General features: G+C 31.4%; 2 protein-coding genes across 2 annotated transcripts in view; both read right to left on the bottom strand.

The window, feature by feature from the left end:
- Nucleotides 1–3,424, bottom strand: part of LOC139489853 (multidrug resistance-associated protein 1-like) — a 30,107-nt gene extending 26,683 nt beyond the window's left edge. Inside the window, exon 1 of the mRNA XM_071276700.1 lies at nucleotides 3,040–3,424. Coding sequence (XP_071132801.1) covers nucleotides 3,040–3,424 — 385 coding nt within the window. The remainder of the gene's footprint in view (nucleotides 1–3,039) is intronic.
- A 6,235-nt stretch (nucleotides 3,425–9,659) lies between these two features.
- LOC139487781 (uncharacterized) lies at nucleotides 9,660–11,304 on the bottom strand. Its single transcript, XM_071272860.1, has one exon. It carries the CDS (start codon nucleotides 11,143–11,145, stop codon nucleotides 10,537–10,539), a length of 609 nt encoding a protein of 202 aa, XP_071128961.1. The 5' UTR covers nucleotides 11,146–11,304; the 3' UTR covers nucleotides 9,660–10,536.
- Nucleotides 11,305–13,897: the final 2,593 nt, after the last annotated feature.

Raw genomic sequence — 13,897 nt, 5'->3', positions numbered from 1 at the left:
CTCATTTTGATTATTGAGAAACTTAAGATTCCATTAAGAACACAGCGTCATTAAAACGTTCTGCTGATTTTACAGAGTTATCTCCCTGTAGTGTTAGGTACTACCTTAAGAATAAAAATAATGCAAATATTAAATGATTTTTTTTCATAGTGTGGAAATATTCTAAAAGAGTTTATCGCTTGTTTTTTAACCAATAATCAATTCTGCTGATTTGATTTGAAACTATCTATAAACAAACAAGGATTATAAAAGAACTAAATGTCACCGTTCGGCATTTAACAATGAGCGAAAACCATACTGTGAAATAAGCTTTAAGCAATCTCCGATAATAATAAGAAATTGATCCTAAGACATTTTCAAGATTTATGGAGGAGAATGTTTATAAGAACCTTTCCACAGCTATAGTTAAAAAAACTTTAACATATACCGTATTTACACAGGTCCATCTCATAGCCTTAGATAGATTGAAATAAATAATCAAAGATTTTTATCGTTATAATGAACGAACAACAGTGTAACTTTAAATCTAACTGAAATCATATCAATAATATCTTCGTAATGTTTTATTTGGCTTTGCAACTGTTGATTTTAGAGCTACTTCGATGAGTATATTGTAGACTAATCGCTTGTCTAACGTACGCATACTTTTCCTGTTATCTATGATGAGTACACATAATTTTCCTGTAATCTATGATGAGTATACATACTTTTCCTGTTGTCTATGATAAGTTGATTTATGGAAAACTTTTGTTTTTGATTGACTGCAACGAAAAACCTGCTTCACAGTTGACGACATATTTGTTCGAATTGTCGTAACCAAAGTCTCGATTCTCGTGTTGGACTTACACCGATTACGATACATCAGCTGACTTTTATTTTGCTATGGGACAGCACCAGTTTACTCAAATACTAGTAAGACAGGAATTACATACCCTTCAAGAGCAAAAAAAATCTTAAATGTCTTTTTGGTCGGAATGAACCAAATACTTCAAAAAAGGTCCTTTTGTTTTAATTGATAATTATTTTACTTCAATTCTTAGTTTACTTCTGTTTTTCAATAGGTTCACATTTTTTCTTGCTATTGTATTTTTTTTTGTATGTGTTGATTCTATCGGTGATGGTGTTTTCTATTCTTCGTCACCATTTAATGAAATACCATTTCAAACTTTAGCATTAGACACGTATTAGGATTTAAGATACATGTAAAAGAGGGGCGAAAGATACCAGAGGGACAGTCAAACTCATAGATTGAAAATCAACTGACAACGCCATGGCTAAAAATGAAAAAGACAAAAAAAGCAAATAATAGTACACAAGACACAACATAGAAAACTAAAGACTAAGCAACACGAACCCCATCAAAAACTGGGGGTGATCTCGGGTGCTCCAGAAGGGTAAGCAGATTCTGCTCTACATGTGGCACCCGTAGTGTTGATCATGGTTATTACAAACCCGGATAATATTACAATTCGGTAGGTCCAATTCATAAAAAGGGAAGGAGATTGTTCGATTGTATTCGATATCATCTGGGTAATGTAGGGTTCTTTCACTAAACAATTCAAAATTTGGTGACTATGTGGAACGCATCTATCCAATCGAACTAGAGATAAAGGATACTACAGATACAATTAAGTCGGCTTCATATCTTGACTTACATCTAGAAATTGACACTGAGGGTCGGTTGAAAACAAAACTTTACGACAAAAGAGATGATTTCAGCTTTCCAATTGTGAACTTTCCATTTCTAAGTAGCAACATTCCAGCAGCACCTGCATACGGGGTATATATCTCCCAACTGATACGATATTCCCGTGCTTGCATTTCCTATCATGATTTTCTTGATAGAGGTTTGCTGCTCACAAGGAAGCTATTAAACCAAGAGTTCCAAATAGTGAAGTTGAAATCATCCCTTCGTAAATTTTACGGACGCCATCACGAGTTGGTTGACCGTTATGGAATAACCGTTTCACAAATGATATCGGATATGTTCCTTACGTCGTAACTATAATCCCCTTCCCTTTCATGAATATGACCTACCGAATTAGACTATTTACCGGATTTGTAATCACATAAGCAACACGACGGGTGCCACATGTGGAGCAGGATCTGCTTACCTTTCCGGAGCAGCTGAGATCACCCCTAGTTTTTGGTGGGGTTCGTGTTGTTTATTCTTTAGTTTTCTATGTTGTGTCGTGTGTACTATTGTTTTTCTGTTTGTCTTTTTCATTTTAAGCCATGGAGTTGTCAGTTTGTTTTAGATTTATGAGTTTGACTGTCCCTTTGGTATCTTTCGTCCCTCTTTTAGAATTGTGATCATTTTGTACACAAGACCAATATCCTATTGTATGATGTTTTATATTTGGACAAGAATTGCACCTTCTGGAGTATCTAATTTTGTGTTGTTAGATCTTCGTATTGAAGTACTGTGATAACGTTTACAACTTTGAAAAAGCAGTGATTAAATGAACAGTTTATAAATAAGATAATATCTTCAGGTTAGATTATTAAAGACATGTACGCCAATCACTACACTGTCCTTTGATGTCTCAAGCTTAGCAATCGGCACTTCTATGTTGGCATGAATTATCATTGATTTTGACGTATTTATGTATCAACTGTTAGTAAACTTTGAAATGGCTGTCTGAAATACTAAGGGTTTACTCCCCTATGCATAGATTACTATAGTTGATTTGACGACATCTTTGGGATTTTTAGGTCCTCAATAAATAATATGTGATATTCAAGTCAGATGAATTCAAACAGTTGTGATACCATACTTATATGTTCTTGATGAATTGAAGCCAGATATGATAGAAAGTAAAGGAAGTAAAATTCTTTTACAGATCCGTTACAAACCTTAATGTTAATGTTGATTATAATTCTAAACATGAATCTTATATTTGAGAGAACTTATTTGGTGGTTCGATTGTCATTCTTATGCCTACCCATATATTACTTCCGACAACTTCTATCAGTCACATTCATTTTGTAAACTTGTAAATAAAATTGCATATAAGTTCCATGGTCTAAGAGATATACTGTTTGTCACGGCTTTGTCCTTCAATAATAACCAGTTCCTGAATTTTGATGGTAGCTGTCCATGGGGAGGATGTCGTTTATCTTTTACACAAGCATTTTTAATAGACTCCGCTGTAAATATCTCGGCTTTTCTGGTACTCATAAGGAAACGAATATAGCTAGATACTGTTGGTTGATTAAGGCTCAGTGCACTGAATTGTTTCGTTCTCACCGTTGGAGGCCTTTTTGTTCCTTGCTGTTCCTGATCCTTGTTTGGCCTTGTTTTTGACGTATTTAACCGTTCCACTATTTTGTTGATTTCATATTTAGACTTTGTTTGAAAAGTAGGTGCTTTTTGAATAAATATCTTATATTCAGGAATATATTCTTTATTCCTATTCGACATTTTACAGCATCAATTCAAGTCATAAACTTTTAAAATATAGCTGGTATTTCATATGGTTTTTTTTATACTTCCAGTATCTTTTATATGTATATAAAATAAATTATAAATTCAATTTTAAAAAATGCTAATAGAAGTCATAAAACGATTTACATACACACTATGTGGCAATTGGTGTTACAAAACACAAATTTTACTTTACATAATCCCATCAGAAACACGGCATGAAAACCAATTAAACAACATAAACTGCTCATCCTGATACAGCCAGTATCATAACAGATTGTAAATAGTTATCAAAGGTACAAGGATTCTCAACTTTTGAAAAATAAATTGTGTCTTTTGAAATTTGTCAACCGATTGAGTTGTTTTATTAAAATTACATGCTGTATCAAATGTGTATCATTATCATATAATAGTTCATATTTACATAGATATAGGAAGATGTGGTGTTAGTGCCAATGAGACAACTCTCCAACCAAATAACAATTTATAAAAGTAAATCATTATAGGTCAATGTACGGCCTTCATCACGGAGCCTTGGCTCACACCGAACAAAAAGCTATAAAGGGCCCCAAAATTACAAGTGTTAAATGAATATTTAAATATAGAATGTTTTACATTAAGGTATAGATATAAAGAGTGTACGTAATATGTATTGTTTTTTTTATTTTTTGTATAATTTTTCCTAGATACCAGGATTGAAATTTTACATTTTCGCCAAACACGCGTTTCGTCTACAGAAGATTCATCAATGACGCTGGAAGATATTATTTTTTAGAAAGGCCAAATAAAGTACGAAGTTGAAGAGCATTGAAGACCAAAAATTCCTAAAAGTTTTGCCAAATACAGTTGAGGTAATATACTCCTGAGGTAGAAAAGCCTTGGTATTTTAAAAAAATCAAAGTTTTGTAAACAGTAAATCTATAATTATGACCATATCAATGACAACTCATGTCAACACAGAAGTGCTGACTACTAGGCTGGTGATACCAGGCATAAGAGCTCGTGGTTATTATGTATTTGGTCCATCATTAAAAATTTGGTCCATCATTAAAAATAAATGTCTGATTTCTTTTTGATAACAACCTATCAGATTCGAGAAATAAAAACAACAAAGGAAATCATTTATGTGCTTAATTGTGTATTATATAACTTTAGTTGAGGACTTGAATTGAAAATCTTCCAATTGTTTTTTAAAGAGGTATCTGGATTCTAATGAATCCGAATTTGTACTGTAGCAACTGCAACGAAATATTTATAATTCAAACTTTCTATATGACTACCAATATAACGTTTGCTGAATATTCATTTTTATTAAACTGTATCCGCTTTACATTATTTTAAAGATAATATAACAATTTATTAAAATTCATTTAATCTTTGTTTCGCCATCTTGTATTCTTCTCAAAAAGTTTTGTGATATATGAAAAAACCGTCATATCTTGATTAATCATTGCTTAATCCCGAGAGTCCATCATTAAGATTAAAGACGCATCTGACAAAGAAAGAATTATACACCAAATGATTTGCTGTCTTATCGACGAATATATAACGGTCACCTATCCTTTAATTCATGTTTAAAGAGTAGAATAATTCTGTACTGTATCAATAATTCAATATTTGTTTCTAAATACTTGTATTGTGTTTATTTGAAATGTCACCTTTTTCTTTACTTTATGGATTTTCCTCATACATTTTTACTGATATAATGTTTCATATTTTGATAATTGTTTAAGGCAAGATTGATACAATAAAGTTGTCAATACTGGTCCTTATTGGGAGATATTTTGATACAACAAGGTCATACATAACATTAAGGACATTTATCATAAATACAAAGCAAACTTAATTATTTCGTGTAAATTGGACATTTTAACTATATGTTGAAATAAATCATTTTACACTGATTAAATATAAACGGGTTATGAATCTGTACAAGAAGTGAATTGTGTTAACTATGTTGACAAATGGTTTGGAACGATCATAAATTGAAAAAAAAAACGTTGAAACAATAAAAGTATTGTTTATCCCACATTTTGTTTTAACATAAAATTAAATTAAAAAAAAAAAAGAATTTGATTTAAGAAATAATGCAGAAAAGGGTAGTCTTATATCAAAATGAGAAACCAAAGGATAATTTACAGAGGCCCGGGATTTGCACCTCTATCCAAAAATGTGAACATTGTCAACTATGAGTACTTTCCAGAATATATGACTTACATTCCTAAAGCAGCAGCATTTAGAGCAGCTTCTGGTGACAAGATAAATGAGATGGTAGAAAGATTAAGCACTCCATCATCATCTGCTTACAGAGAAAGCAGCAGCAATAGGGAAAGATGTACAGATAAAAAGGGCATCGTTCAACCATCGCTGGTAGACTGCAGATTAAATATTCTTAGACTGAACCAACCAACTGTATCAAGCTATATAAGATTTCAGACGAGAAGCAGAAAGGATCGGTTAATAAATGTTGAGAATATAAGGAATTCTTGTGATAAATATAATAGACATCCTCCATAAGGATATGTACAAGCAAGGTATAGAAACTGGTTGACTGTAGAGGGACATACACTCTGGAATTAAGAACTAATGAATGGCATATACAAAATGTATTTTATTAACTTGGTTATTTTTGTGATGTAAGGCAAAGTTCATTGTTTATTCTCAGTGGAGACACTTTTAAAGACTATATTAACATGTTTGATATTCAAGTGTTTCGTGTTGCTACAATTGGAAAGAAGTGAGCAAATGTGTAAGTTATAATATCAACAAAGTGGAGATAATTTTCTACATATCAGACCGAATTACTGATAGTTGTATTTGCTTTGATGCCAAATATATCCCTTCAGATTACATGTCAAAACCAAATAATAATATTAAGAATGCACAATCAGTGGGTAAGATATGTCTTGACGCGGGTATCTTATAATGATAATTTATGTAAAATGACAACAATATGTACAGAACTCGACAACAAAATGCTCTATTTTTCTATATCATTTTGCCGGAATAGACGAATTGGGCAGTTGATAAAAGGAGACTATATCATTCAACATAAAACTTGATTGGATTATTTCGATTGTCTGCTAAATTTCGTATTAGAAGTGTACTTCTTTTATAAAAGTTCCATAAAAGAGCTATTGTGTTTACTATTTTTTTCTATTTAATAGCAGACCTTATTCTAACATAATAAACGAGTCCAAGTTGTACGCAAATTTACCAAAATCTATGACATAATCCATTTACTATTCTTTGATCTTAAACATTAGTAAAATATTGCTTCTATATCTAAAAGAGAAACACTTCATGTTGCACTTTATTTAAAAGTAAAATCACAAAAAATACTGAATTCCGATGAAATTCAAAAAGAAAAGTCCCTAATCAAATGTTAAAATCAAAAGCTCAAACACATCAAACGCAATCAAACCATTGCAACGGTCATATTCCTGACTTGGTACAGACATTTTCTTATGTAGAAAATGGTGGATTAAACCTTGTTTTAAAGCTAACAAGTTCACATCTTGTATAAAAATAATTTCTCAATAGATAAACCAAGATTTTTTTGTACGATATATAGATAAGCAGAAAGACTGTTAAATAACCACTAGATTTGTTGGAATAAAATGAAAGCAACACGTTATTTATAGTATGCGGCCACAACGTTTTTTGTTTTAGATTTCCCTGCATCAGGAACGCTCACAGCTTTATAACCTGAAATCCCCCCCCCCCATTTTTGATGGAGTTTGTGTTGCTTAGTCTTAAGTTTTCTATGCTGTGTCTTGTGTACTATTATTTGTCTGTTTGTCATTTTCCTTTTTAACCATTACGTTGTCGGTTTATTTTCGATCTATCATTTCGAATGTCCCTGTGGTATCATTCGCCCTCTTTTTAAAAGCCAAGGATGTATAAGAACCGATTCATTCGAAGAGCTAAATAACTACAAAGGAAATGTAAAATAACCAAAACCCTCGAAGGTAAACCTTGCCTTATGGAGTTGAAACCTTAGTGTCTTTAAAATTAATTAAAATGTTAAACGGAAAATTTTGGAAAGGTTTGATATAATAACATAAACGGTACCAATTTTGCTGCACAATTAATGTTTCTTATGAAATAGGCAAAGCCGGGTAAGGAATCGGAGCTTTGCATAAGAGAAATATGTTTCTCAATTTAATATAATTCCCAATATTTTATAAATCAAATTTTAATATAATAAAATTCGTATTTGCATGTCAGTACCGAGGTACTGACAACTGAGCTGATTATACCCTCGGTGACTAATGGTCATCTGCAGAAGGTATCGACAAAGTGCTGTAAAAAATTCAAACAACATAAACGCTCCTTAATATCTTTTCACTTGTATACAATTGACATTTCTTTGTTCAATTAGTGTTTTATAATTCCATTGATTCTCCATAAAAATGGATGAAAATTATCTGTGTACAATGAGTGCTTTAAATATAATTTCAAATTATTATCAAACAGGAAGTGTTTGCACAGTAGATGTTGAACTTTATATGTTTATGTGTACAATGAGTGGTGTAAAATTTGTTACCAATCGACAAAGAGGATGTAGCTTCACGATAGATCTAACAATTGATCATACGCTACAACTCAAAAGTATAAAAGATGCAGACCAAATAAAAAAATCAATCCGATAAAAGACCAGAACAACTTTATCGAACTTGGACAGCGGAAGGAAACAGATCCGTCAGGTTTATGCAGTTTGAAGAGCATACTATAATGAATACAAGATATATTTTAATAAACTATAAACTCCAAAAAGGTAAAGAATGAATTTACAATAAATCCTCAATTTCAGCTTGCTTACTCGCCTTTTTACAAGAAAAAAAATTTAAGACCTTATCCTCAAGGACTCATCGAGGCCAATTTAAGTATGTTGATGTATTTGGTCCTTTCACTTTTCTTCAGCATTTTGACATTTAAATTAGGTTTCAAATAATTTTGTCTCGAGCATCACTGAGAAATATAATTGAAAGCAACAGTAGTATGCCGCTGTTCGAAACTTTGAGAATACATTAATTGTCAAAATGCACAACTTGTGCAGTAAAATTGATACCACTTTTATTATCTTTTTCATGTCTTTTCCGTGGTAATCCGCATATTATTTACTATCAGATTTTTTTTATAGACCACTCCAAATTATGTCCAGTACTTTGAATTACTTCTGTATTAGAGGAGTGAGCTAACGATAAAAATCTTCTTCGAAATTTATAGTTTTCTTTAGAGTTGAAAGGAATTTCTCTAGCGCAACATGTTCTTAGAATTTTTGGTTAAATAAGCGAAAGTTTTTTGGTTCCTAGAAAGCGAATTTATGATAATAGTTAAATTGAACCTTGACCATTATTTCCTTTGTCTTACAAATGACAAAGGGATATGGATTCGATTCTGAGAACATGTAATCTTAAAATCCCTATAAAACAGGTCGAAAATATGACATTTCTGGAACTTATCGTTTATGCACCTTGTCATGTATAAATGTGTTGATGATGAATATCATTATCTATTTGTTTGTGATAATATTATTTCAAAACACAGAAAGAAATACATTTCTAAATATTGATATATTACAAATACTTCTGTACTGAAAAATGCAAAAGTTGATGTTCGAAATTTATATATATTTATCAAGAGGCGGTCTTAGAACTCATCATAATGCAAATTTTAGTAAGTATTTTTTTCTATTTTTTCAATTTTATTCTGTCTTTTTGTGTTACTGATATATGTGTTGTCTTGCTGTTACATATTTTGGTGTATACTTTTACAAAAAGAATTGACAAAACTGATTTTAGATTAGACAAAGGTTTTGTAGTTGCTCAGACTACATACTAGTTTGATTAAAACGAACTTTCTGAGTACGAAAGATTATCATATACGAATATGAAGCATGACTTGTGACCAGTCAACTGTCAAATTCATAAACGGATACCTGGTGCATTGACATTTTAATACAAGAACATAGAAAAGTGATTTATGATATTTAAAATAATAAAAAAAAGTGCATACGAAAGTGACATTTTCATACATGTATGCAGGTATAAGCATATAAAAATAGAACATGAATATAGGACTGATCTTTTATATAAAAAAAAAACAGTGCTTTTTATCTTTGGTTTTGTGTGTAGTGTTTTATGATCTGCTGTTTGTTTGCTTATCTTTTGAATGCCCCTTGGTATCTTTCATTTGCATAGCAATACATGTACTAATGGTCAAACTCTATTGTTTCGAACACAATTCAATACTTCATTCAATATGTCTAATGCATTGCAGCATATACGGCTTTAAACATATCCAATACTCATAATTCTTCTTCAATTCGATACTTCATTTCATACATTTTACAATGCATTTTCTTCTTCCGTTTCTTTGTAGAGTACAGAGGGCAATCAGCAACATCATTGTCACCCGGTAAAAATTACAAAATTATATAAGATACAAGATATTACCTCAATGTTTTGTCTTTTAGCGCGGTGACCTATAGTTGTATTATATCTTTTTAAATTAATGATATAAGCTACATTTTTGCTTATCTGAAATATTCTGCCATATTTTGTTCAGGATCCCAAACTGCATTTATGCCTCGGTAGGTTTAGTCAGATAATAGTGGTGCACATCAGTCTTGGATGTCTTATTTCTCCTGGTTATTTTAAGTGCATTCTACAAACGACCGTGTACAGTTGAGATAAATGTCATATTTCTTTCCCTATTTATTCAGTTTCATTTCACTTTGCTTATCGAATTATCTATACAAATTCTACCTTTAAAAAAGTTAATATCTATTTCAATTGGTATTTTTCAACTACTGACAAATTTCTTTATAAGTTTTCAAATACTGACAAATTTCTTTATAAGTTTTCAACTACTGACAAATTTCTTTATAAGTTCACATTTATGATTTACTATTCCATACAAGAAATCAATATTTTTCTCCAGTGTTAATACATTCTTCTTTTTATCTTCTTTTAATATATTTGTAATATTACCTAAGAATACAGTCGATTAAATGCCATCTAAAACGAAGTCTGATCTGCTAAGCGATAAAGAAATGTTTTTATGACACATAATAAACAGATACATCAAGTAAAGCCTAACTATTATATATCATAATCTAACGAGTCTAAACTGCTTTTGTTCGTATTTGTTGAGAGAAAGCTAGATCTCATACTTTTCGTACCATCAACATTTAACCAGTTCTTATACGCCATTGGAAAATACCTTTGTGATGGTGGTAAATTAAGTCTGTCACAAGCATTTGTAATTTCTGTTACCTTCAATTTTCGTTGATTAGCACTCCTCATTCGCAGCCTGATTTTACTAGCTACTGTTGGCTGACTTAATCTGTCAACACTACAATTTTGAGATTCATATGAAGATGGCTCTGGGTGAAGAGATTTTATCTCCGATTCTGTTTCCAATTTAGGAGTTCGCATCCGAGGTGTGTATAATCGTTTAGATATTTCTGTCGCTTTACTTCCCGACACAGTTTTGAATGCAGGTGCTTTCGGAATGTATGTCTTGTATTCCGGAACATATTCGTAGGTGATTAAACTAGTTTTTACATCCACATAAACAGGCTTTCTGCCACATTTTCGATGATTTTGTACTTTCCGTTTCATTGTCCTGTTCTCTAATGAAATGTTTGTGCTGTAAATATTCCTAATGTTGTGTTTCTGAACAGATTGATACCCTGTACTGAAAGCCATTACTATCCAACGTATAAATGTCACAAGTTACATAAAATATATATGTAGTCTTGTGCAAACATTAATAATTGTGTATCTATTGACTTGATTTTTAAAATATGCACTTGTGCGTATAAACTTCCTTATTAAGTTAGCTGGTAAAGGTGAATAAATGAGAAGATTGCATCAATTATCAATCACTAAGGAAAATGTTAAATGGGTTAAGGGTTCTACAATACATGTGTCTATGGTAAAAACAAACAAAAGATAAAGTTTGATAAATAGAAATACAAACATACTTATTAAAGGTACTATAGCATTCTTTATACCAATAAAGGAAAGTTTAAATATTTTTATCAATCGTACTTCAGTAAAGCAAACTTGTCAGGCTATTTAAGTTAAAAGCTAAATAAGACGAGAGAGAAATAACATTCAGCAAATCATTGGTAAAGTATCACGATTTGTATTGTCATAAGTTGTCATAAGTTGTCATCAGTAATTGACATTTGTCTGGTGAACCAGTATTTGCGCAGATTGTGAAACCGTTTATTTATTACAAGTATAAGAGCTTTAGCATGTAATAAATAATTTGAAATGAACATTTAATAGCTGAACACATAGACAAAAGAATTTAAAGAAACCGACGGACAATTAAAATTCAAAGTAGAAGAAAACAGAAAATGTACAGAAACAAAAGATAATCGTCGTAAGAGAACAAGTAAACGAGCCCGACACAGGAAATATCACATATTTCTTTTGGTGTTCTACTCTGCAGAAGGCATAAATGATATTTGTTACCAAATTGACAAAAAATTGGGTTATTTTCAAATTTTTTTTAAAAGATTTTGTTTATCAAAACACACTTGGACTTTTCATAAGGTTTATATTTGTAGGACTCAAATCTATGGTGGGTTCCAAATCTATGGCAGATTCCTAATCTATGGTAAATGTAACGTCATGCCATCCCAAATCTATGGCCGATTTTTTACAATTATAATCTATGGCAAGTTTTGTAATTTCCTAATCTATGGCGGATTTTTGTTGTTTCCAAATCTATGGCAGATTTTGTGCAAATGTAGAACAAGGTAGTACATATACGATCACTTACTTGTCTTAAATAAGTTGAAATGTACGACAACTGGAGCATGTCTAAATCATTTGTGAAATAAAAGTTCCGTAATGGTCAACCAAATCATGATGTCAAACATAAAAAAGTGTAAAAGTGATATACCATAATACCGAAATTAGGATTAAGATGATCTTTCCTGAAAAAATAACCATTTCTTAATTTGTGCATTGTACCAGTTTAATCCATTTATTAAAACAACTAGGAAAAAAGTCCATTAACAAACAAGAAAGCAGTTTTTATAAAAAAAAATTAAACAGTTTTTACATAATATTTATTTTAGCGTTAAAATATTTACTATAACTCCATTCCCAAACTATCCACTACTAAAATAGCTGAGCCTTCTTCGCGGGATTCGGACGGTATATCAAATAATTATTATCCGTCCTATAGATAAAAGATCACATCTTTCTTTAAATTATCGGAAAATTGTTCTAGAGGGAAAAACACAAGACTTGCTGAAGTCGGCGACGACTTATATATGACGTTATTTTATTGTGACGTTATATTTTACTCTTTTTCCAGGAAAATTACGTAATTCATAAATCTACCATAGATTAGGAGAAAACAAAAATCTACCATAGATTTGACGTTTATAACGTCATATTCGCCATAGATTAGGAATCTGCCATAGATTTGGAACCCGCCATAGATTTGAGTCCTACATATTTTCCAAATTTGTTGGGTTATAGTACAAATATTACCACATCTCGACTCTGGTGTAACTTAATGTGTGTACAGCAGAGATGGGTCCGATTACTTTCAATGTAATTGATTAAATTACAATTACTTTGTCATTTGTACGATTAAATTAAATTAATGATTACATCATTTCTGCAAGTATCTGATTAAATTAATGATTACATTTGCAAAGTAATCATGATTACATCTGATTACAATGAATTAAAAACAAGAATGTGTCCTCAGTACACGAATGCCCCACTCGCACTATCATTTTCCATGTTCAGTGGACCGTGAAATTAGGGTAAAAACTCTAATTTGGCATTAAAATTAGAAAGATCATATCATAGGGGACATGTGTACTAAGTTTGAAGTCGATTGAACTTAAACTTCATCAAAAACTACCTTGACCAAAAACTTTAACCTGAAGCGGGACAGACGGACGGACGAACGAACGGACAGACGGACGGACGAACGAACAGACGGACGGACGGACGAACGAACAGACGGACGGACGCACAGACCAGAAAACATAATGCCCCTCTACTATCGTAGGTGGGGCATAAAAACATTTTGAATGAGATTAATGCATAAACGTTTTTGATATAAACTATAGTATTTTTAAGAGTATTGTATTTGATATATCATAAAATGATAACTTAAAATTTCATCTAATTAATAAATCTCAAAAGTTCACTACATACACCGACATATATACACGGACATTGTGTCACTGGTCATATTGGTTATGACCAATTATACTCTATCATCATTTATCTCTGAATTATGTTGACTTCAATTAAATAAAGGTTTGTCTTCTTATCTCTTCCAGACTTTATATGTATTTCAAGATCAGTTTATGGAAGTTAAAATATGGATGAAATAAAGTTACAAGTTTAAAACTAAGTCAATTTTCAATATGATTGTTTAATCATATTGTAAACAAAATATAACTTATAAGTACTA

This window comes from Mytilus edulis, chromosome 9, assembly GCF_963676685.1.
Source record: "Mytilus edulis chromosome 9, xbMytEdul2.2, whole genome shotgun sequence".
In the NCBI taxonomy this organism is placed as follows: domain Eukaryota; kingdom Metazoa; phylum Mollusca; class Bivalvia; order Mytilida; family Mytilidae; genus Mytilus; species Mytilus edulis.
Note: the sequence above shows the minus strand (reverse complement) of the source record. Positions and strands in the feature narration are given on the sequence as shown.